The sequence below is a fragment of the Canis lupus genome, chromosome X (assembly GCF_048164855.1).
Source record: "Canis lupus baileyi chromosome X, mCanLup2.hap1, whole genome shotgun sequence".
Classification (NCBI taxonomy): Eukaryota; Metazoa; Chordata; class Mammalia; order Carnivora; family Canidae; genus Canis; species Canis lupus.
In genome coordinates, this window is record NC_132876.1 from 87,210,468 (window position 1) to 87,231,954 (window position 21,487).

General features: G+C 40.9%; 1 protein-coding gene and 1 non-coding gene across 2 annotated transcripts in view; one reads left to right on the top strand and one right to left on the bottom strand.

Moving 5' to 3' along the window:
* The window catches only part of MAOB (monoamine oxidase B), a 118,146-nt gene that overhangs the window by 26,346 nt on the left and 70,313 nt on the right, over positions 1 to 21,487 (top strand). The window contains exons 2-3 of the mRNA XM_072818350.1: positions 14,783 to 14,877; positions 16,234 to 16,371. Coding sequence (XP_072674451.1) covers positions 14,783 to 14,877; positions 16,234 to 16,371 — 233 coding nt within the window. The remainder of the gene's footprint in view (positions 1 to 14,782; positions 14,878 to 16,233; positions 16,372 to 21,487) is intronic.
* On the bottom strand, positions 6,712 to 6,818 carry LOC140628893 (U6 spliceosomal RNA). The gene has a single exon (XR_012026822.1). It is a non-coding gene; the product is annotated as a U6 spliceosomal RNA (small nuclear RNA).

Sequence of the window (21,487 nt, forward strand, 5' to 3'; positions counted from 1 at the left end):
TCCCATTCTGTAGTGGAGGCACTGTTAAGTAGGCAATTTATATATCAAGCTTGAAGTTTCAAGGCTATGGGATTAAGTGAGATCGCCTGGGAATGCTTTAAAAAAATTAAACAAAAAGGGGTGCCTCGGTGGCTCAGTCAGTTAAGTGTCTGCCTTTGGCTCGGGTCATGATCTCAGGGTCCTGGGATCGAGCCCCGCATCAGGCTCTCTGCTCAGTGGAGCGTCTGCTTCTCCCTCCCCCTCTGCCTGCAGCTCCCCCTGCTTGTGCTCTCTCTCTTTCTCTGTCAAATAAATAAATAAAATCCTTAACAAACAAATAAAGAAACAAAAAAGAGGTTCAAGAACTGAGTCCTGGGGCTCTCCAACATTTAGAGATTGGAAAGAAGAGAAGGATCCAGCAAAGCATCTGAGAAGGAGCAATGAGTCAGGGAGAGGAAGAAACCCGAGGAAGTTAGTTATGTGGCCCAGAAACAAAGTGAAGACAGTGAAGTCAGGGAAGACAAGACCAAAAGTTGCTAAGAGAACAAGTAATTTAAGGACAGAGACTTGACTGATTGGATTTGGCAACATGAAAATCACTGGTGATCTTGACAAGAGCAGTCTAGGAGGAATGGTAGGGATGAAGGCCTGACTGGAGTCAGGTGGGGAAATAGAGGCAAGGAATGTAGATAATTCTTTGAAGAAGTGCAATGAAGGGATGCAGAGGGGAGGAGTTAGAGGCAGAAGGAGATGTTGGGTCCCAGTGAAGGGTTTTTGAAGATGGGAGATGCCAAAGCGTGTTTGTGCACTGATGACCATGATCCAGGAGAGAGGGAGCAATTGACAATGTGGGAGAGAAGTACAGGTATCAGGGGACCAAACCTTGGAAGGAATGGGGTCCAAACAGAGTGGGGGAATGTTGGCTTCTTTAAAGAAGCTGCATCACTTAGGTCATAAGCAGTAAAGCAGTGTATATAGGCACAGGTGAAGGTGTCTGTGCATTTATTGGGAAAAGATGAATGAGTTCAATAAAAAATGAAGCAGAGTCATCAGCTGCAAAGGGCTGGGTGGGTGGTGTCATGTAAGGAAGTTTAAGAAAAAGTACGAAGTAGCCATTTTCGACAGTGAGAAAGTACATCCTAAAGTTCAAAAGCATCATTCATTTAATTGCATGAAGGTACCTGTCAAATACAATGGTCTTAATATTAGCAAGGAGATATTCAAATATTTCTGGTGATGAGTAATCAAAAGATACTGCTTAGATTGCACTAAGTCTGACAAAAATGCTATCAACAGAGGAAAAAAACTGCTTTACTTCTTCTCTGCTGTGGTCAGTGGGCATTCATCCAGGTCCTGATATAATTTATCCAATTACTTTGTCACAGGTTGAAAAGAAGATAGTTTAAGACTGGGCCATTTTTTGTGTGTGTGATGCACAATCTGAAAGAAATATTAAAACCTAGGAAGGTATGCTAATATTGTAAGACATGGCCTATAGATAAATCATCTATACTGAATCAAAAGTTGATGAGATGCTATGAAAAGCTTTTAGTTGTCAGTCAGTGTTTGTAAGGAGAGGAAGTGAAGGAGAAGTAGAGGCATAATTAAATTCCAAGCCCAGCCTGCCTATCACCAGATAGCAACAGCAGGCCCAGGATATGCAAATAATTTTGCACACATAATCTTTGCATTAACTCAGAAGTTCCTTGCCCAAGATTATACAGTACCTAAGAGACCAGGGGGTTGGGACTTAATTCTTCTAATTTCAAAGCCAAATACTTCCCAAAGATGTTGGACTCATGTATTCACCAAACAGATATTGTTGGGTATTTGCCATGCAACAGGTGATGCACCGAGTACCTTGCAACCCAGGACTTCTCAGTGAGATTTAGAGTATAATTTTCCCTAAAAAGAATTGAATCTAATAACCATGTAAGTAATTTCATCTAAATTCCATTTGAGGCCTTATCTTCATAAACACTGCCAGCTCACCAGCTTATTTTGGCTTTCCGTTAAGTCTTTTCTCAAGCCACAAGCTGGGTTTTGTCCAGAACTGGAGAGGTTTCAACCAATCTCTGATATATTTGTCTGAAATAACAGGAAAAACCTCTTGTAGGGCATTGATGGGATGAGGTACTAGGAAAACTCAAGGATGAATCCGCGGCTTTAGAGTTGACTCCTAGGTAGGTGACTGGACCCAAGTCATAAGGCAGAAAAAAAAAAAGAAAGACAGAAACCCTGGGGAAAATGGATAGGATTTGATCATTCATTAGTTTCAGGTTTGTCAATTAGCTTTACATTGTAACTCTGATGAAAACTAGGGATTAGTGGTTTGGTGAAGAGCCCTGCTATGGATCAGGGAAAGCCATTTGTGAAGCCACACTAAGAGCTGAGGTATCAGGGAGGATCCAGGAAAACTTTGCCATCTATTGAAGCCACATCCTTGTTAATGAGACGAAGCCCAGAAAGTAGCTTATAACAGAGGTTCTATACTGGTAGCTCTCAGGCCACGTCTATTATAATTTGGGAATGGCTCTCCAGTGTTTTGAAAGTTGATTTAAGTGCTTTTGTTCAAGGCACACAATACAGTCTTCATATCTCCACAGCCCTTGGCCCTGGCTGTTGTTTACATCTGCCCGCTTCACACATTACCTACTGCCCTGCTCCCCACTGTTTTTAGATTTTCAATCCCTGACTTAGAACGAAAAGTAAAGGCAAGATCTTGCCAGAACCTCAATATCTGTTACTAACTGAGAAATAAACCCAGGCAATGTAACTTCCAGGGGTAGAAGTAGTTTATCTTAGAGCACTTAGGAATGTGCAAGAAAAGAAGCTGTGGTCTATGTATACAATGGAATATTCCTCAGCCATTAGACATGATGAATACCCACCATTTGCTTCGACGTGGAGGGAACTGGAGGGTATTATGCTGAGTGAAATAAGTCAATCGGAGGAGGACAAACATTATATGGTCCCATTCATGGGGAATATAAAAAATAGTGAAAGGGATTAACGGGGAAAGGAGAGAAAATGAGTGGGAAATATCAGAGAGGGTGAGAGAACACGAGAGACTCCTAACTCTGGGAAACGAACAAGGGGTAGTGGAAGGGGAGGTGGCCGGGGGGTGGGGGTGACTGGGTGACGGGCACTGAGGGGGGCACTTGACGGGATGAGCACTGGGTGTTATACTATATGTTGGCAAATCGAACTCCAATAAAAAATACACACACAAAAAAAGGAATGTGCAAGAAAATATTTGTAGCCACATCAGCAAGTACTTTTTCTTAGGAAGGCAGAGGCCATGGGACCCCTGGGTGGCTCAGTGTTTGAGCATCTTCCTTTGGTCCAGGGCCTGATCCTGGAGACCCGTGATCAAGTCCCACATCAGGCTTCCTGCGAGGAGCCTGCTTCTCCCTCTGCCTGTGTCTCTCGTGAATAAATAAAATCTTAAAAAAATATATCCTATAGGATCTTGTCTTTCTTTCTTCTTCTTTTTTTTTTTTTGAGGGCAAATTCCTGAACCCTAGAGATTACTGACTCTCCCTGGTGATGGAAGATGTATTATGTCTCTTCAGCTCTATGCTGGAGAAACCGACCTTGGGCTGGGATGATAAAGCAGGGAAAGTTAGCTCCAAGGCTAAGGTGTTAAAATGGCTTCTAAGAAAACATACCTTTGCCCTAATCCCCTCCCAGCAGCACAGGTCACCTCACACTCCCCACAGGACTCTGATCTTGATGGTGTGTGCCAGCAGAGCCATACCTTTCGCTTTTTTTTCTTTCCTTTTTTAAGATTTTTATTTATTTACTAGAGAGAGAGAGAGAGAGAAGTGGTGGGGAGGGGCAGAGGGAGAAAGAGAAGCAGACTCCTAACTAAGCAGAGATCCCGATATGGGGCTCAATCCCAGGACCTTGAGATCATGAGCCCAAGGCAGATGGTTAACCGACTGAACCACCCAGGGACCCTCCTTTTCTTTTTCTTTCTTTCTTTCTTTCTTTCTTTCTTTCTTTCTTTCTTTCTTTCTTTCTTTCTTTTTCCTTTCTTTCTTTCTTTCTTTCTTTCTTTCTTTCTTTCTTTCTTTCTTTTTCTTTCTTCTTTTTAAAGATTTTATTTATTTATCCATAAGAGACAGAGAGAGAGAGAGGTAGAGACACAGGCAGAGGGAGAAGCAGGCTTGCTGCAAGGGGCCCGATGTGGAACTCTATCCCAGTACTCCGGGATCACGACCTGAGCTGAAGGCAGACGCTCAACCACTGAGCCACCCAGGTGCCCCCCCCTTTTCTTTATTACTCCTTACTTACCTATTTGGAATTCCGCACACAAGATCTGTTCCAGTTGAGCCAATAAAAAAAATATGCATGAGGATGGTAGCTGTATGTTGTCTCCCTATTTTGGCAAGAAGAGTGACACTCAATCCCCAGTGACCATTACAGGAGCAGTGTCAGCTTGCACACTGCTACCTCCATGTCACCCTCAAACCACAGATGATACTTCTGGTCATGTGTACTGTGCAGTTTAGCATGCATGTACACATCTGCACACTCCTATGTGGGTCTAGGTCTACACAATCTCGGGATGGGACTTATAGCCTTAACATGAGTCAGGTTGGATTTAAAACAAAACAACAAAAAAACAAAAACAGAATGGGAATCTGGGTGGCTCACTTGGGTCTACCTCCAGCTCAGGTCATGATCCTGGAGTCCTGGGATCTAGCCCTGCATCAGGCTGCCTGCTCAGTGAGGAGTCTGCTGTTCCCTCTCCCTCAGCCTGCAGGGCTGCAGCTATCCCTACTGTGCACTCTCTCTCTCTCTCTCTCTCTCAAATAAATAAATAAATAAATAAATAAATAAATAAAAGCTTAAAAAAAAGAACAAAAACCCATACTTGGCCTGTAACATTGAGGTCAATGTTTTAATTCCAGAACTGCTTCCTCCATGCCTTTGACTTCTATTTGAAAGTGATTGTTAAGATCTAAATGGACACATTTTCCTACCACTCATTTCTGAGTGGCCCATTTCTGGTTGAGTTCACACTCTTGCCTTGCTACCATGTTTCCTTCCCTCCTGGCCTGAGTGCCCAGAGACCAGGAGCACCTGAGCTGGCAGGATGAAACTTCTCATATCTGGGTGTGCCATGGCTTTTTTTTAAAAAAGATTTTATTTATTTATTCATGAGAGACACAGACAGAGAGACAGAGACATAGGCAAAGGGAGAAGGAGAAGCAGGCTCCCTGTGGGGAGCCTGATGGGGGACTCAATTCCAGGACCCCAGGATCATGCCCTGAGCCAAAGGCAATAACTCAGCCACTGAGCCACCCAGGCATCCCTGTGCTGTGGCTTTTCCTTGGCACTGAGAGAGGCAATGAGATTCCAAAGGCAGAATTTTTCTCAGGAAGTTGAGTAGTTTCATAAATGGCGTTGACAGTCGTTTAAATTTGAGTAGAGTTCAATGAGAGATTTAATGTTAGACATTCTAAAAATAGTATGGAATTTATACAAAGCATGGAAATTGTCTAACATTGGCAAAGCTAACTTCTTAACTCATATCTCAGAAAGTTTCATTCATCACCTCGGTTCTAGGTGACTGATGCACCTTGATTATTATTTACTGCTCTGTGTTGAATGCAGCAAGGATTGCTCTCTATTATGCTTCTTACAGCTCAAAGGCTGAAACTTAGATCCTTAAGCTCTCTTATCATGACACTCACCCAACTGCTCACGTAACACCTGTTTGGACTAGTGCCCCATTTCTCAGGTCCCCAAATAGCACCGCTTCTCTCCTCTCCACTTTACCCCTGCCAACATGCCAGAGCTCCTTGGCACATAAATGCCAGACTGGCCTGGTCATCTAGGGCTTTTATCCCCATGTTATCCCAAAGTAAGTTCAATTAACAGTGATATTACCTTACCATGGAAGATAAAATTTCTTGTGTGTATTAGTTTGCTGGCGCTGCTGTAACAAAATACCACAGGCCAGGTAGTTTAAAACAACAGAAATATATTGCCTGTAAGTGAGAACTCCCAAATCAAGGTGTCCACAGGGTGGTTCCTTTTGAGAACTAGGAGGGAAAATGTGTCCCGTGCCTTTCTCTTAGCTTCTGGTTGGTCGTTGCAGTCTTTGTCATTTCCTTGGCCTTCGGAGGCTTCACCCTGACCTCTGCCTTCATTATCACATGGTCTTCTCTGCGTGTGCATGCCTATCACCAGATTTTCCCTTTTTATAAGGGACGCCAGTCATACTGGATTAGGTCTCAACCTAATGACCTCATTTTAACTCTATTACCTCCCTTATAACCCTATCTCCAAAATGATTGCCACAAGTCTAGTTAACATCCACCATATATAGTTACAAAAACTTTTTTCTTATGATGAGAATTTTTAAGATCTACTCTTAGCAAGTTCCAATATCAATATGATGTTATTAATTATGGTCACCATGTTGTATATTACATCCTCGTGACTTATTTATTTTAAAACTGGAGGTTTGTACCTTCTGACCACTTGGTTTAACTTTTTTTCCAGAATTTTCTTATTATGAAAATTTTCAGAGAACTATACAGTCAACACTCACGTACCAACCAACTAGATTCTATAGTTAACAGTTTTGCTGAATTTGATTTTTTCCATTGTAACCATCTATCCATCTCTCTCTTTATCAATCCCTCATTTTTTGATGCATTTCAGAGTAAGTCACAGACATCAGGACCTTTTGCCCAAAACTACCTGAGCACACCTATCCTTAACCAGCTTTGTTTACAAATTTGTGTCATCCTTGTGCAGGGGCCATGCTAATGTTCTCTGTATTGGTCCAATATTAGTATATCTGCTACCCAAGTGAGCACTAACCAGCTTTGTTTAAATCAGTGTTTCTTTGTTCCCCATAAGCACAAAAGACACGTTTTTGTTTGATTTTATTTATTTATTAGAGAGAGAGAGCATGAGCATCATGGCATCCTATGATTACCTTCTATACTTAAAAAACAGGTTTTTTTTTAAGTATTTAATTTCTATCCTAATGATTGGATATATCTCAGGAAAATTGTTCTTACCAGTCTAACATTGCTAGTAGTAATTATTGATTCCATAGCAGTAATCTTTTAAATTTTTGAAGATAAGTAAATATAAATCCTTGTTTTCTGTTACTATTTTCTGATATAAATTAGTATTAAAACATTTCTGGGGCACTTGGCTGGCTCAGTTGGCAGAGCACGTGATTCTTGATCTCAGAGTCATGAGTTCAAGCCCCATGTTGGGCTTAGAGATCACTTAAAATTTTTTTAAATTTAATCTGAGAATTATGCTTGATAATAATGATTGTTGAGATCCCAATTATGACTTATTAAAGATTCTATAATTATTCATCACTATTGATTAGTTGGTTGGTTGATTGACTGATTTGAGTTCCAGTATAATTAATGTATGGTATTCCGCTAGTTTCAGGAGTGTAATATAGTGATTCAATAATTCTGTGCATTTTTACACAGTGCTTGTCATAAGTGTACTCTTAATCCCCTTATTTATATGTATTCCATGGAATTTCCCAAAAGGATTTGAGGCAGGTGAATTAAAAGTTTAGTTTTCTATAATAAAGTTTGTGCATTATAATCTTCATTTAAAAAACTGAGAAAACAAACCTGTAATTTCTGGGTTTGCATTTATTTTTCATGGGCCTCCATGTTGAGGTAAAGTAAAAACAAAGTTTGTCCACCTCTGTTACAATATACAGAAGCTATCCCACTCCTTTTCAACAAAAAAGGGTAAAGACAAAGGCTTGATTATGAAATAAGATTTATGAAGATTGCTGACATTTTAAGAAAATGTAACCATTTACATATAAAGGCATGATGAAGAAACAATTTTTATGGCTTTAGACATATTCTGAAAGGCCTTGGAAGCAATGTTATTCTAGTGTCATCCGGAGAAAGGTTTCTATGGAAACTCACAAACGCTTGATGTTTTTTATTCTTTTCAATAGCATAAATCATCCCATGGCCTGAGGCTTTCGTAAAGGTCTCCTTTACTTTAGAAGCAATTGTCATTTGTTTTTTCTGTTATATGTTTTGTCTATCTTAGAGAAAACAAAGCAAAGAGCTTCCAAGAAGGCTTGGAATCTATCTTTTTCATATTTGTGAGCAAGATGTGAGTAGTCCAATTCTAGACTTTGCTTCTCAGTGATCCAAATGGCAGTACTCGTTGGTATGCTTGGTTTATGTCATGTTGCCTCTATTTTCCAAAAAGTTGTGATTGGTGTGTTCTCAGGAAAGAAAAGTCGGTCTGTACCTAAGGAGAAAGAACTGTTCGGCCAAAGCACTTAAGCAATAATTCAGGAGAGCTGACCTTGAGGGCACTGCATTTTTCCAGAAGCTTTCAGATCATCCTGTAACGATATGGTTTCAGGACTTTGGGCACTGACAGGCTGCAGGTGATTTTTATCCATGTATTCTTTCCAAGAGAAGGAATAAAGATATATTTTAATTTTAAAATTTGGTATGCTTGGAGAATTTTATTTAACATAGGCCATTGTATATTATAGGAAGTTATGTGACTGATGAAAAACACATAGCACATAGAAATAGAACTGGATTTTAGATCTAGCCCAGCCATAGCTGGTTGTATAATGCTGAGTGAGCCTTTGAATCTCTCTCAGCCTCCAGTTTTTAATCTAAAAAACAGGAATAATAATGCCAGCCTCAGAGGTCATGTTAAGGACTGAATGTTTGTGAATATAGGAAACTACAGTGCTGTACAAATGTAAAATGATTAATATTATCAGTTGGCTCTTTCTTTCCAGTTCTTTCTCTTTGAAAACGCCAAAGTATCCTTTACCTTTTTTTTTTTTTTGAGATTTATCTGTTTATTTGAGAGAGAGAGAGTGCAAGCAGGGAGGGAGAGAGAGAGACAGAGAGCAGACTCCATGCTGAGCATGAAGTCCGACGCGGGGCATGATCTCCTGACCCTGCGTCATCACCTGAGCCAAAACCAAGAGTCAGATGTTCAACCGACTAAGCCACCCAGATGCACCTCTTTATCATTTCTGGTATGACCAGAGGAAATCAGTTTCAGTGTGTGCAAATATTTTAGTTTCTTATACTATATTAAATATACTATGTTTACATAGACACCATTGCAGCCATTTATTTATTTATTGACTAATTAAGTGTCATCTTTGTTGAGGGTGTTAAATGAATCCATTCCATAATCGCACAAGTGCCAACTGTGTCCTAGCTTTGAGGAGACAAAGAACAGATAATTAAATTCTTATCATTCAGGAAAGAAGTTTTCTGAGTTTCAAGGCCACAGCATAATCTGTTCAGGCAATGCCCTGCACGATGTTGCTGGCCTGATGCAGGGACAGAGAGTGCGATCCAGCCCACTTTCTGCCAACCAAGCCATTTGCACCGAGGTGCCCTGGCTTCACCTAAAGGAAAGATGCCATTTTGAAACTTACCTGCAGGGTGTGTGCCTCTTCCTGTAATTTACACAAAGGCCCTGATGCTTGTACGGTCGGTGATGTTTAATGCAAGGCTCTCAGTGTTTCACCCTTTAGTACGAGGATGGCTGCTGGGATGTTCGTTATCTGGAGTCAGAGTGCCTGGATTTGAATACTGCTCTGCCACTTGTTAGCTGTGTGACCTTGGGCACATTACTTGGCCTCTCTGCACTTCATGTTCTATATCTACCCACTTCGTAGAGTTGTTGAAAGGATAAATTCTTTTTTTTAAAGATTTTATTTATTTATTCATGAGAGACACACAGAGAGAGGCAGAGACACAGGCAGAGGGAGAAGCAGGCTCCCTGTGGGGAGCCCAATGCGGGACTTGATCCCAGGACCCCAGGGATCACACCCTGAGCCAAAGGCAGATGCCCAACCACTGAGCCACCCAGGTACCCCAAAAGGATAAATTCTTATATGTAAAACACTTGGAATAGAACTGGCATACAGTCAGTGCTCAAAGTGTTAGCTGTTTTGTGCTGTCTTACCTGCCTCTCCTCTCTGTGCTGAAAAGTTCAGCAATTAACAACTGAATTCCATCTACAAATACCACTTTCCTGTAATGAATTCATTTCACAAAGGGAATATTTTCATCTTACCCCAGGCCCTTTGTGGTGTGTGTGTGTGTGTGTGTGCGTGTGTGTGTATTTGTGTTAAATAACTAAAAGGCATTCTCTTTAGTGACATCAAAGAATCCCAGTTCTTTGATCAGAAGGTCACTTGGTTGTTTCTAGAATTTTCTTATAAAACCATTCCTTTGTCAGAAGTGACAGAGGTATCGAGGGCTATCTACATATTTTTGGCTTTCATCCTTCCTGGGGGAATGCTTATATCTCTTACCAGGGTTATAAGGTTAGAGATGCTTTGAGGTACAGCGACTTTCTTTGTCAATTTTGGTTAACATGATACTTTTTTGGAGGGTGGGTAGCTTTAGACTGAGAAAAAAAATCCTTCCATGGTATTGAAGTACCGATGTTTCATAATGTTTTTTTTCTTTTTTTAAAAAAAGATTTTATTTATTTATTCATGAGAGACACAGACACAGAGAGAGAGAGAGGCAGAGACACAGGCAGAGGGAGAAGCAGGCTCCATGCAGGGAGCCTGATGTGGGACTCGATCCCGGGTCTCCAGGATCACACCCTGAGCTGAAGGCAGGCGCTAAACCACTGAGCCACCCAGGGATCCCAGTAATGTTTTCAAAACAATTAGCTTTGCATTTAAAAACTCTGAAAAAAGTTTTGTTAAATATTGGGTTTTGACATGGAGGGCATGAGCCAGATTCACAAAGCAAAGCATGAGGCAAGTGGTGATTATGATTTTTCTCTTCCCTCCCCATCCTAAACCCTCCAATGCTTCTAAGACACCTTGAAGAAACCCCTTTTGTTACCAGTACTTTCTAGTCTCCTGCATCATCTAACTCTTGGGTCTTTTTCTGTGACACAAAAACTTGGAAGCATCAAATGCTAATAATGCAGTGCGCCACTGATTTTTAGATATTTAAAATAAGTTCCATGTCTAATCCAAACTGAGGGCTCCAGATAATCGAGCTAGTCATCATTTTAATGAAACTTTCTTCCAAATAAACTGCCTGATAAGAAGGATGCCGTATTTTTATGATTTCATGGCATTAGGCATTAGTCCATTATTACTCGGGTGTGCCGTGCTATTCATCATTCATCCAAGGAAGACTCTTTGAGCCAAAATACCACGGACACTGCACCATCTGGAGTCAACAAATGAGCTGATCTTATCAGGGGCCTGTCAGGGGCTCAGAGGGGCTGCTTCTGAATGTGCCAATGATGATTCGTTTGTAAAATATTAATTGATCCTGCATGTTAATCTCCGGTTTAATTAACTTTTTAAAAGTACAAAGCGATTATAAGCTCGCTCCTAAATTAGTCTGCAAAGTTAAATAACCATTTAAAGAAAAACTGACACTTTAAGGGTCTTGTATTTAGATGGAGAGCAAAACGCTTTTGGATACTTTGCATCAATCAGTGTAATAGGGTCACTGTATTTTTAATTTTTCCTCTTTGGTCCAAGGGTGGCGGCTAAGAGTTCGGGTTTGGGGCTGAACTCTGACCCGGCCATTTACCGAGTGTGTAATCAATGGCAAGTCAGTGAATGTCTCCAAACCTCCATTTCTTTTCTTTTTAAAATGAGAATAATAATACCTCTTCTCATTGTGAAGACCAGACAAGCTTTGCTTGCAAAATGCTTCGCACAGAGCAAAACAAGTGCCCGATGCTTTACGACGGCAGCCGTTACTACTGTGAATATTTTCTTTTTAAAAAACTGCTATTGTTTTTTAACTTGTGTCCGGAAATGGTTGTGTAAGTGTTTAAACAGTTCCAGTCACGTTGTCTAGTGTTTTTCGGGCAAATGTATGTCTGCTGCTTTCTGATTTGGGGTGTTTTTTTTTTCTTTTTTTTCACCATGGTATTGCATTTTAAGATTCCCAGACTTCCCAAAATGGATCATCCCTCCTATTTTTGTTCTATGGCAAAATGCGTTAAAAGTTTCCAACAACTGGCAGGCGAGTGAACTCTTGAGAAATGACCTTGTTGTAAGCTGGGGTGGCTTTGCTTATTCTTCCATCAGTGAAACCATCATCCTTCCCCTAGTCACCAGTGAGGAACCTCTGGAGAGCTACTGCTTAATTTATTTTTTAAAGATTTTATTTATTTGAGAGAGAGAGAGAGAGAGAGAGAGAGAGCAAGTGCACAAGCAGGGGGAGGGGCAAAGGGAGAGGGAGAAGCAGACTCCCCTCAGGGCAGGGAGCCTGATGCGGGACTTGATCCCAGGACCCCTAGATCATGACCTGAGCCGAAGGCAGACGCCCAACCACTGAGCCACCCAGGCGCCCCCTTAATCACCTCCTGACCAGATTCCCAAGTCCTCAGCTTCTTAGGTCCCTTGAAATTCCCTCCTCCTAAACTGCAGTGACTTCCTTAAGCCCCCCAAACTTGGACCAATCATTTTTCAAATCAGTTTTTGCCAATTGATACCCAAGAAGCAATTGAAAACTGCCCCCCACCCCTGTGACTGTTAGACCAGTTATAAAGTATTTCCAGCCACATATTTTCATGTTGCCCTATTTAAAGATATTTTTATAATTTTCTGTATATGACTTTTTAAGGCACATGGGCACGGAGAAGTCTCTATTGTATGGTCTGATAAGACCTTGCTTGTTTTAATAACTGCTCATGTTTAGCATCAGATACTACTGAGTAACTGCGCGGACCAAAAGACAGTGCCTTTTGTAGAATAGAAAATGCTAGTGTGCATGGGCAATGTTGTAATTCATTCTGAATCCCTTTGTTTAAGCCTCAGCACGCTTAGCGGGTCCGTCTGAATTCCCTGATAACAGCGGTTACTATGGCTGCATGTTATTTCATATTTCATTTGTCGAACTGATGCTGATAAGAGAAATGGCATTGAATTGTCTGCAGTTTTGAATCTAAATAGAAATGTTTAAAAAATAAATAGAAATATTTTCCTTTTTTTTTCCTGGTGAAGGTAAAACTAGCACTGGAGTTAAAAAAAAAAATCCAAACGGTATCTTTCCAAATGATCCGATTGTGCAGTGCTGTGCACACTGTGTGTGGGTGGCCGAGGACTTTGGGACCCTTACCCTGCCGCCAGCTAAAAGCCCTGCCCCGCCTCCAAGGACAGGGCTTGGAGAGACAGATGAACTCAAATAATGAAATGTCAGATCGGCCTCTTTTAAAAAATGAGTTTCCTCTTTTAGGATAGCTGATAGACAGTGAACGAAGCCTCAGCTTCTTGCTATGGCTTTGGCGGTGGGCTAGTATTTTATGTTATACGGATTCTTATCAAACCACAAGATACAAGTGTGTTTTAAAAACAAGTTGAGCCAAATAAAGTGAACTATCTTTTGAAATGTAATTTCCCCCTGGAGCAGAAATTGAAAGATGTGATCTCTGAAGATGATGGCTCTGAGTCCCCGTGAAATGCAGTACGTGTGGTTACAAACTCTGACCCTAGAGTGAAGCTGCCTGGCTCTGCCTGCTGGCTCCTTGTGGGATCTTGCGTGTTTAAGTGTCCTCGGCCCTAAAACGAGATCAATAGTACCTCTTCTGAATGGGTTGTTGTTGTGACAGTTCACTGAATTAGTATAACACTTAGAACGGTGTCTCAAATGGTAGTGAGCATCCAATGAATATTAGTTCTTTTTATAGGAATCTCTCTCTCTCTCTTTTTGCACTGGGGGGGGGGGGTGTGTGTCTAAAAATCCCAGAACTCTTATCTTTAAAAGACAAGATGGAAGCTGTTTTCATTTGTCTGTAAGGCCCAGTGTCTTGGCGTTTTCTTGATTTTGTTTGATCTCATAAGGCAAATGATGAAGGTGATTAGAACTGAGGAACTTCAGTCATCATGGTAAGAGCTCCAGAGTTCTCCAGTCTGAGAACAATCTTACTGGACTCTGTAAGCCTGGTTTTGAAGATGCAAGATTTTAAGATCTCTGTTGTCAAAAACTACACCTAGAATGTACTTATGCCAAAAGCAAAATATATGGACTCTATAGTAAGCTTTGTACTTCGTCAAAACTCATTGAAGTCGTTGAATAAAGTTTATCGTATGTAAGTTTTCCTCAATAAAATGAGGATAGAGGTTGAGTTAAATTCATGGTGGTGAGAATGTGTAGGCATTTTTTTACTACATTAATAATTAAATGAATGAATGCATGGGATCATTGCATTCTTTGGTGATGGGTCACGTGCGGAACTAGGACACATAGGAGATTGAATTTTATGTCCTTGGTTTTGAAACTTTACATCACCTTCCAGAAGTTTGCATTAATACAGAATTTAACAGTAAATTCTAGGTCCTCTCAGATGCTTTGAAAGCCTGCTTTTCTCCTGACTTACCAGTTTTTCAGATTTACCTTGAGGATGAAGTCAATGGCTACATTTGGTCCAGTGCCTACTGGGGCTTATCCATTTCTCTGAAGTGTGGCCTTGTGTTTTTTCATTTGTGTTGTCAGATATGTAGTCATGCAACTTAGTCCTTAGAGATAAGACATGTTGGTATAGTGACCAAAGATTTTTTTTATGATTTGAGACATTCCCAAAAATTAAGTCTCTTTTGTTCTTACTTGAAATAGCACTTGGTTTCTCAGCCTTGGAATCTGGGCCTCTACTGAGAAACCCTAGCCACCTGTAAGGTGTAGTAACAGTAAGCCATGTGTGTGAGCCAACAGGGACTTTTCTCATCGGCATCAACGTGAGGCGCTTACCTGGAGTCACTGTGCAGTGTTTGACTGTGATTTCTTATTGTATTTTCCCCCAGGCATGGCAGCAGCCAAACTTCTGCATGATTTTGGCCTGAACGTGGTTGTTCTGGAGGCCCGGGACCGAGTGGGAGGCAGGACTTACACCATCAGGGTAAGACATTAAGGATGAGGATGAAGAAATGTGGGACTGAAGCTGGGTATTTTTTTTCTTTTCTAAAAGTCTTGAATTTCATTAGACTCTTGTTAAGAGAGTGGAAATTACTTTGAAACATTCTCCACAGCCTCTCTCTCTTTTTAAAGATTTTATTTATTTATTTATTTATTTATTTATTTATTTATTCATGAGTGACACACAGAGAGAGGCAGAGACACAGGCAAAAGGAGAAGCAGGCTCCCTGTGGAGAGCCTGATGCAGGACTCGATCCCAGGACCCCAGGATCATGCCCTGAGCCAAGGCAGACACTCAACCACTGAGCCACCCAGGCGTCCCACAGCCTCTCTCTCAATTTTTTACTGTTTCCAATATTTTCTTCTGTCTCTCTCTCTTTAAAAAAAAAAGATTTTATTTGTTTATTCATGAGAGACACAGAGAAAGGCAGAGACATAGGCAGAGGGAGAAGCAGTCTCCCTGTGAGAAGCCTGATGTGGGACTCAGTCCCAGGACCCCAGGATCACGACCTGAGCCAAAGGCAGACACTCAACCACTGAGCCACCCAGGCGTCCCTTCTGTCTCTTTTCTAACTTCATGATGCTTGGCACTTGCCCAGTGGCACCAGTAAGGAGGTGCTTGGAATACATCAGTGAATAAAATAAAGATTCCCATCTTTGTGAAACTTCTGTTATCTTTGGGAGTGTGGTGGAGTGGTGGAGCTAGATGACAAATGGACAAACAACAGGAGAGGAGGGCCTTCTACCTAATAGGTATTTGATTATGCTTGGACACCTTCAGACATAGGGAGGTTTTCTAGTTCCTTCTTCAAGGATCGGTCCTTAGTCATTGGAAGTGAAGCTGATAGATGTGTAACCATATAGAAAACTTGCCTATAAACATATAAGAGCAATATCTAAGGTTCAATTTATGGCCAAATGTTCCCTCATGCTATCTTTCAAATGTCTGGATTAACCACATAAGAAGTGATTGTTTGGTTTTCTCTAGCATTTAAGTGTCTCAAAATTTGCCTGAACTACTAAATAAAGAGAAATTTAACCACTAATTCATAGCTCACAAATTCAAGGCACTAAAAACCAAACCATGATATGGTATATATTGTGAGTGATGGGGTTCAGAAGTCTGTTGCCTATTTAAAGTTCAATCCAGTTTGTTTTAAGGTAAAGAATGGTTTAATAACTAAGTCATGTGAATGAAAACAAAATCCCATTTTCCATGGATACACCTCAAGGTGTGTCTATAACATGTGAAATGCCAATTTGCTTATTTGCTCTTTTTTTCTGTCTTAGGAAAAAGATTTTCACAACTATTTTTATTTTTTTTTCTGTGGGAAAACAGAACCAAAAGGTTAAATATTTGGACCTTGGAGGATCTTATGTTGGGCCAACTCAGAATCGTATCTTAAGGTTAGCCAAGGAGCTAGGATTGGAGACCTACAAAGTGAATGAAGTAGAGCGTCTCATCCATCATGTAAAGGTAAGCCTGGGCCAGCCTTTGAAGGGTTTGAAGACTTCTCTATGGGTCTTTCCATATGTGAATTGCAGATCTTTCACTCAGAGAATCTACTGCATTCCTGAATGATGCACATGTATTTTATACATGTATTTCAACCATTCTGAGAATGTTTTCACTGTCATCAAAGGGTAATTGGGTGGGAATTCTAACCTGTTTAGGAAGGCTACTGACAAAGTGGTATTGCCCATTTGGCACAAAGTTTGACAAAACTAATAAGGAAAAAATGTTTGTAATTGATTTATTAATGCCACTATTTAAATACCTGGGCTCTTTCATGTGTCATAAAAACTTGTGTACAGCTTTATAAATGCTGCCCTAGACTTCATATTATGAAAAGTGTAATATGCCTAATGTAATATTTTGAAATTTTGTCATTGTATCCTATATATCATCTAAGATTACTGTTCTTTGGAGATTCACATAAAAGTGGCCCAAGTCCCAAATTCCATCTTTGGATTGATGGAGAAGTTCCATTGACCTCCCCAAAATTTCTGAGGTTACTGGGTCTGTCCTTCCCATGATCATTTGTGGCTCACGGTTCCTGCTTCCATGACACCTAAGCTCATTCATGTCTTATAGCCTGTGTCTCTTGTCTTCCCTTTGCTCCATGCCAACCTGTGTTCAAATTCACCTCTTTTTTTTTAAGGATTTTATTTATTTATTCATGTGAGACAGAGAGAGAGGCAGAGACATAGGCAGAGGGAGAAGCAGGCTCGCTGCAAGGATCCCAGGACCCCGGGATCACAACCTGAGACAAAGGCAGACATTCAACCACTGAGCCACCCACGTGGCCCCAAATTCACCACTTTATCTTTATTTTCTTCAGAACAACCCAAGCATATGTGGGCAACAAACTTGACTGACATGTCGAGCAATGGGAGTGGAGGGTTTCACTGCAGAAACACAAATAGCTTAGAATTGAATATGAGACATTCTTACTCTAATGAGCTCTTAGACCAGTGAGCCCCCTGGGGACTTCTCACTGGCCACACTTTGTGCATCCAAGTCACTCACCGCGTTGCTGTCTTCAGGGTCTTCTCATATCTTCCTGATCCTTATTTTCCCAGCATCTTCGTCTTGGTCCAAAAAGTCACTATTGTTCTCTGACAAACAGAGAGTCACCTACTCTGGGTCCCTCCCCGGAGTCCCGTGGGGAACTGGCAGAGGTTTTAAACTTCAGCTTTCCCTCTTTTCCATACTTGCCTTTGCAGGTGGAAGTGAGCAGTACAGAGACATACTTCTCACCTGTAGAAATCATCCCTTTAGTAGACAGAAGAAACCAGGAGTAGTCCATTTTAATTTACACTAACAATGTAGACTCCCTTATATTATTTGTGAATGATAATATCAAGAAGGACAAATAGCAGATTGTACATTATGAATCATTTAATAAAACAGGAAATAAAAATCATCTAACTTGGTACAATGAGGTAAAAGGTTTCCTTCATTTATACATAAATGTTTTGGTTGACCTTCAGATTTTGTTTTATAAGCCTTTTCACCTTGCTTCCATCTGTGTCTAGCAGAAAAAGAGGCACATGAATTAGAAATGAAAATGTAGCATTGTGATAGCGCAATTTGTTGAACATCAATCAACAAGCTTCGTAAACATCCTTCATTGGATTCCTTGCTTTTAAATGTAGGTCACGTTGACCAATTTCTTTGTCCTCCTTGTCCTAATATGGAAGACGCAGAGACTGACTTCCCGGAACACTAGGATCGCTTTTAGATTTTTCCAGACAAAGGAGATGACTAGAGATTATATTCCTTTCTATGTCTTTGTGTGTGCCGGGTTTCTTGGCAGTCAGAAGCTATGCCCAGGATGCTGTGTTCTTCTGGTTATCTTACGGCTGACGTTAAGTTCCTTATTTGAAAGAGATTGCTCACAGTCATCAATTGCGGAAATGATGTTACACTGAAATAATTTTTCAGAGTGATGGCCACATGTGCTGCTTTCCTAGACGATTTCAAATAATCTATGTGCGGCTAAGGAAAAAAAATTAAAATAATTAAGCAGTATCTCTGACCCGATATCGGGTAAATACGTATGCCCGTATAAAATATAATGCTCCTTATAAAATTTCAGATAAATGTTGTTGCTTTTTAATTATTACAAAAGGAAAAATATAATTAGAAAAGATGAGTAAAGAAAAGCAATTTAAAGACCCTTCCATAATCCTAGCTAGAGAAAGTCACCGGAAAATATTCTCTTGGTTCATAGTTTTTCATATTCCTGTACTGCTATTTCCTGACCTCTACTGGAGGAAATGAGAAACATCAGTATGCTTAAAAATATCGGATACATATGCATATATGTATATATATTTGGTACACTGACTTACTCTGGAATTAATTCTCACTACCAAGACCACTGAAACACTAATGAGGCTATGAAATAAAGGTCTTTTTCAGTCTCGATAGAGGCGCTCATTTGACCTCCTGTGGCCAATTCCAGATAATAAATAATGATAAAGACCTGATGCCTAATAAGTTCTCCCAAAACTAAGCATTTGTCCTCCACTCTCATCACCTCTATGAGTCTGCTCACATGTCATTTTTCTTCTTTTTAACCGGTGAAAAGCATTCTGGATGGCTGTGTCTGTTTCTGGAATTAATGATAACAACTCTGGTGTTCTATTTCCTTCTACCTACCAAAGAACGTAGTTCAGAAATTTGTCTCTGTCATGGTAGGCAGTGCTGTAGGCATTTGGACACTACTCTCTATTGCCTATTTCAGTAACTACTGCCTGGTGCAAACTACAGTTCGTGCAAATATATAATATATTAGTGTCTTTTTTCATCAGCCGCCCCATGTGTATTTCCTTTTTTTTTTTTTTAAGATTTTGTTGATTTTTTCATAAGAGACACACAGAGAGAGGCAGAGACATAGGCAGAAGGAGAAGCATGCTCCCCGTCGGGAACCCAATGTGGGACTTGATCCCAGGACCCCGAGACCATGACCTGAGCCAAAGGTAGATGCTCAACCACGGAGCCACCCAAGCGCCCCCCCCCACATGTATTTCTTTTTCTTTTTTATGATAGTCACAGAGAGAGAGAGAGAGGCAGAGACATAGGCAGAGGGAGAAGCAGGCTCCATGCACCGGGAGCCCGATGTGGGATTTGATCCCGGGTCTCCAGGATCGCGCCCTGGGCCAAAGGCAGGCGCCAAACCGCTGCGCCACCCGGGGATCCCCCCCACACATGTATTTCTTAACCCAAAAACTGAGAATATCACTAATGCCACTTACCATATTGTCAGATTCTTCTATTCAAATCAGTCTGTTCAAGGAATCTGCTTTTTAAATTTTTTACCTGGTCGTTCATGGAAGACAGTTTTATGGGCAGATTTAATAACATAAGGCTGAGGAACTTGAACTTGCTGGTCAGAAGTGAAACTAATGGAATGGAGCTACTCATAAGGGGGGGAAGGTCCGGTAGCTCCTGATGGACTAGCTCTCTGAAGGAAGGGTGTCTTTCTTAAGAAATGATGACTCCCTTGGGGCACCTGGGTGGCTCAGTCGGTTAAGCATCCCAGTGTCCTGGGATCGAGCCTTGCATCAGGCTCCCTGTTCAGCTCCCTTCTCCCTCTGCCTGCTGCTCCCCTTGCTTGTGCGTGCACGCGCTCTCTCTCTCTCTCTCTCTCAAATGAATAAATACAAAATCTTAAAACAAGAGAGAGAAAGAAGAGAAATGATGATTCCCAGTATCACCAGTTCCCTGGTAGTTGTAGAAGGAATAGTCTTCTGATAGAGGGGGTGTGTTTGTGCCAGCCCCGTAACAAGCATCCATAACCCCCTGATGTGCTGTGATATACGGGCCTCTTTCCTGTCTGCCTCCAATCTGCCAGAAATGCCTGTAATTACTGAGTGGCGTTCATTTTTAGTACTCCCATAGATCTGTCTTCTGTTGCTAACATGTGGTTTTCCAAAGCCTTGTTCGTGAATAAAAGATGTGATACCAAGCTATATTGGGATTTAATTATCGGTGGGAAAAGTGATCACTTCAGCTCAACTCTTTATAATTTAGAAGGTGTTTTCCTCACTTCTGAAATCCGTGATGCAGCCGTTAGAGCTTAACAGTACGGAAAGTTTTAATCTGTTTCGCAAATAGTCATGCCAATTCTTGCTAGTACAGTTTAGAAGGCAGCTGTTCAGATGTCTTGGAAGTGACTTGTAAAAATTGTTCTCTTTTAGGGACTGTCTCATAATTAAAAAGAAAAAGACAAAAAGTAAAAACTTCTTAAGGAACGTCACTGTATTTTGATTTACACCTCTTTCTCTTTCACCTAGTGTGTTTGTGTCTCCGTGCGTGCATGTGGTTTTTCTCTTGTTGATTTTTTTTATTCTGTTGGGTTCTTGTCTTGAAGACAGTGGAGAAAATTCTGAAGTTTGGGACAATATAGGCTATTGGCAAATACAGTTTCTCTGTTTTGGAAGCTTGTATCAGTCTGAACTTTGGAACTAGAGACTACTAAAATGTGAAAGGGCTTTAGCCCAACCGCACACTGCTGATCATTTCCAAACTTTAGCTCTCTGGAGAGACTGAAAAAGAAGAAAAAAAAAAAGATACTCTGGTCTTAGCTTCCTGGCAGTCAGAAGCCGAGCTCATTGTTCAAGTCTCTTGTGTGTATGTATGTGGTCAGCCAGCCTCAATGCTCAAAGAGGCATATGAATGAGGTGACATCTCTCAAATATATTGCCTAGCTGTTGCTGTTGCAACTGCCATTGCTCATGCAACCTCGTGGAGGAGGTACCGTTTGGCTCACCACATTGGTTTGTTGAGAACGCTGAAATCCAGTTGAAAAATGCAGTACACCAAAAGCACATAAAAGACAGAGGGTGGTGACTAGATCTCTATCAGCAAGACTCGTTCTGTGAATTTCTCAAAAAGAGATCACAGATGCTCAATGCTCTCTCCGTATTAGGGAACAGCAACAGAATGAAGCCTCAGATATTGGGAAATAAAATATTCAGAATACAATCACATTTGCCACCCAGGACCTCAGCATCTACCAGAAATCAGCAAATCAGAAGTGTCTGGTCTTCAGGCTGTCAATGTTCCCTTCTCCACAGCTCCG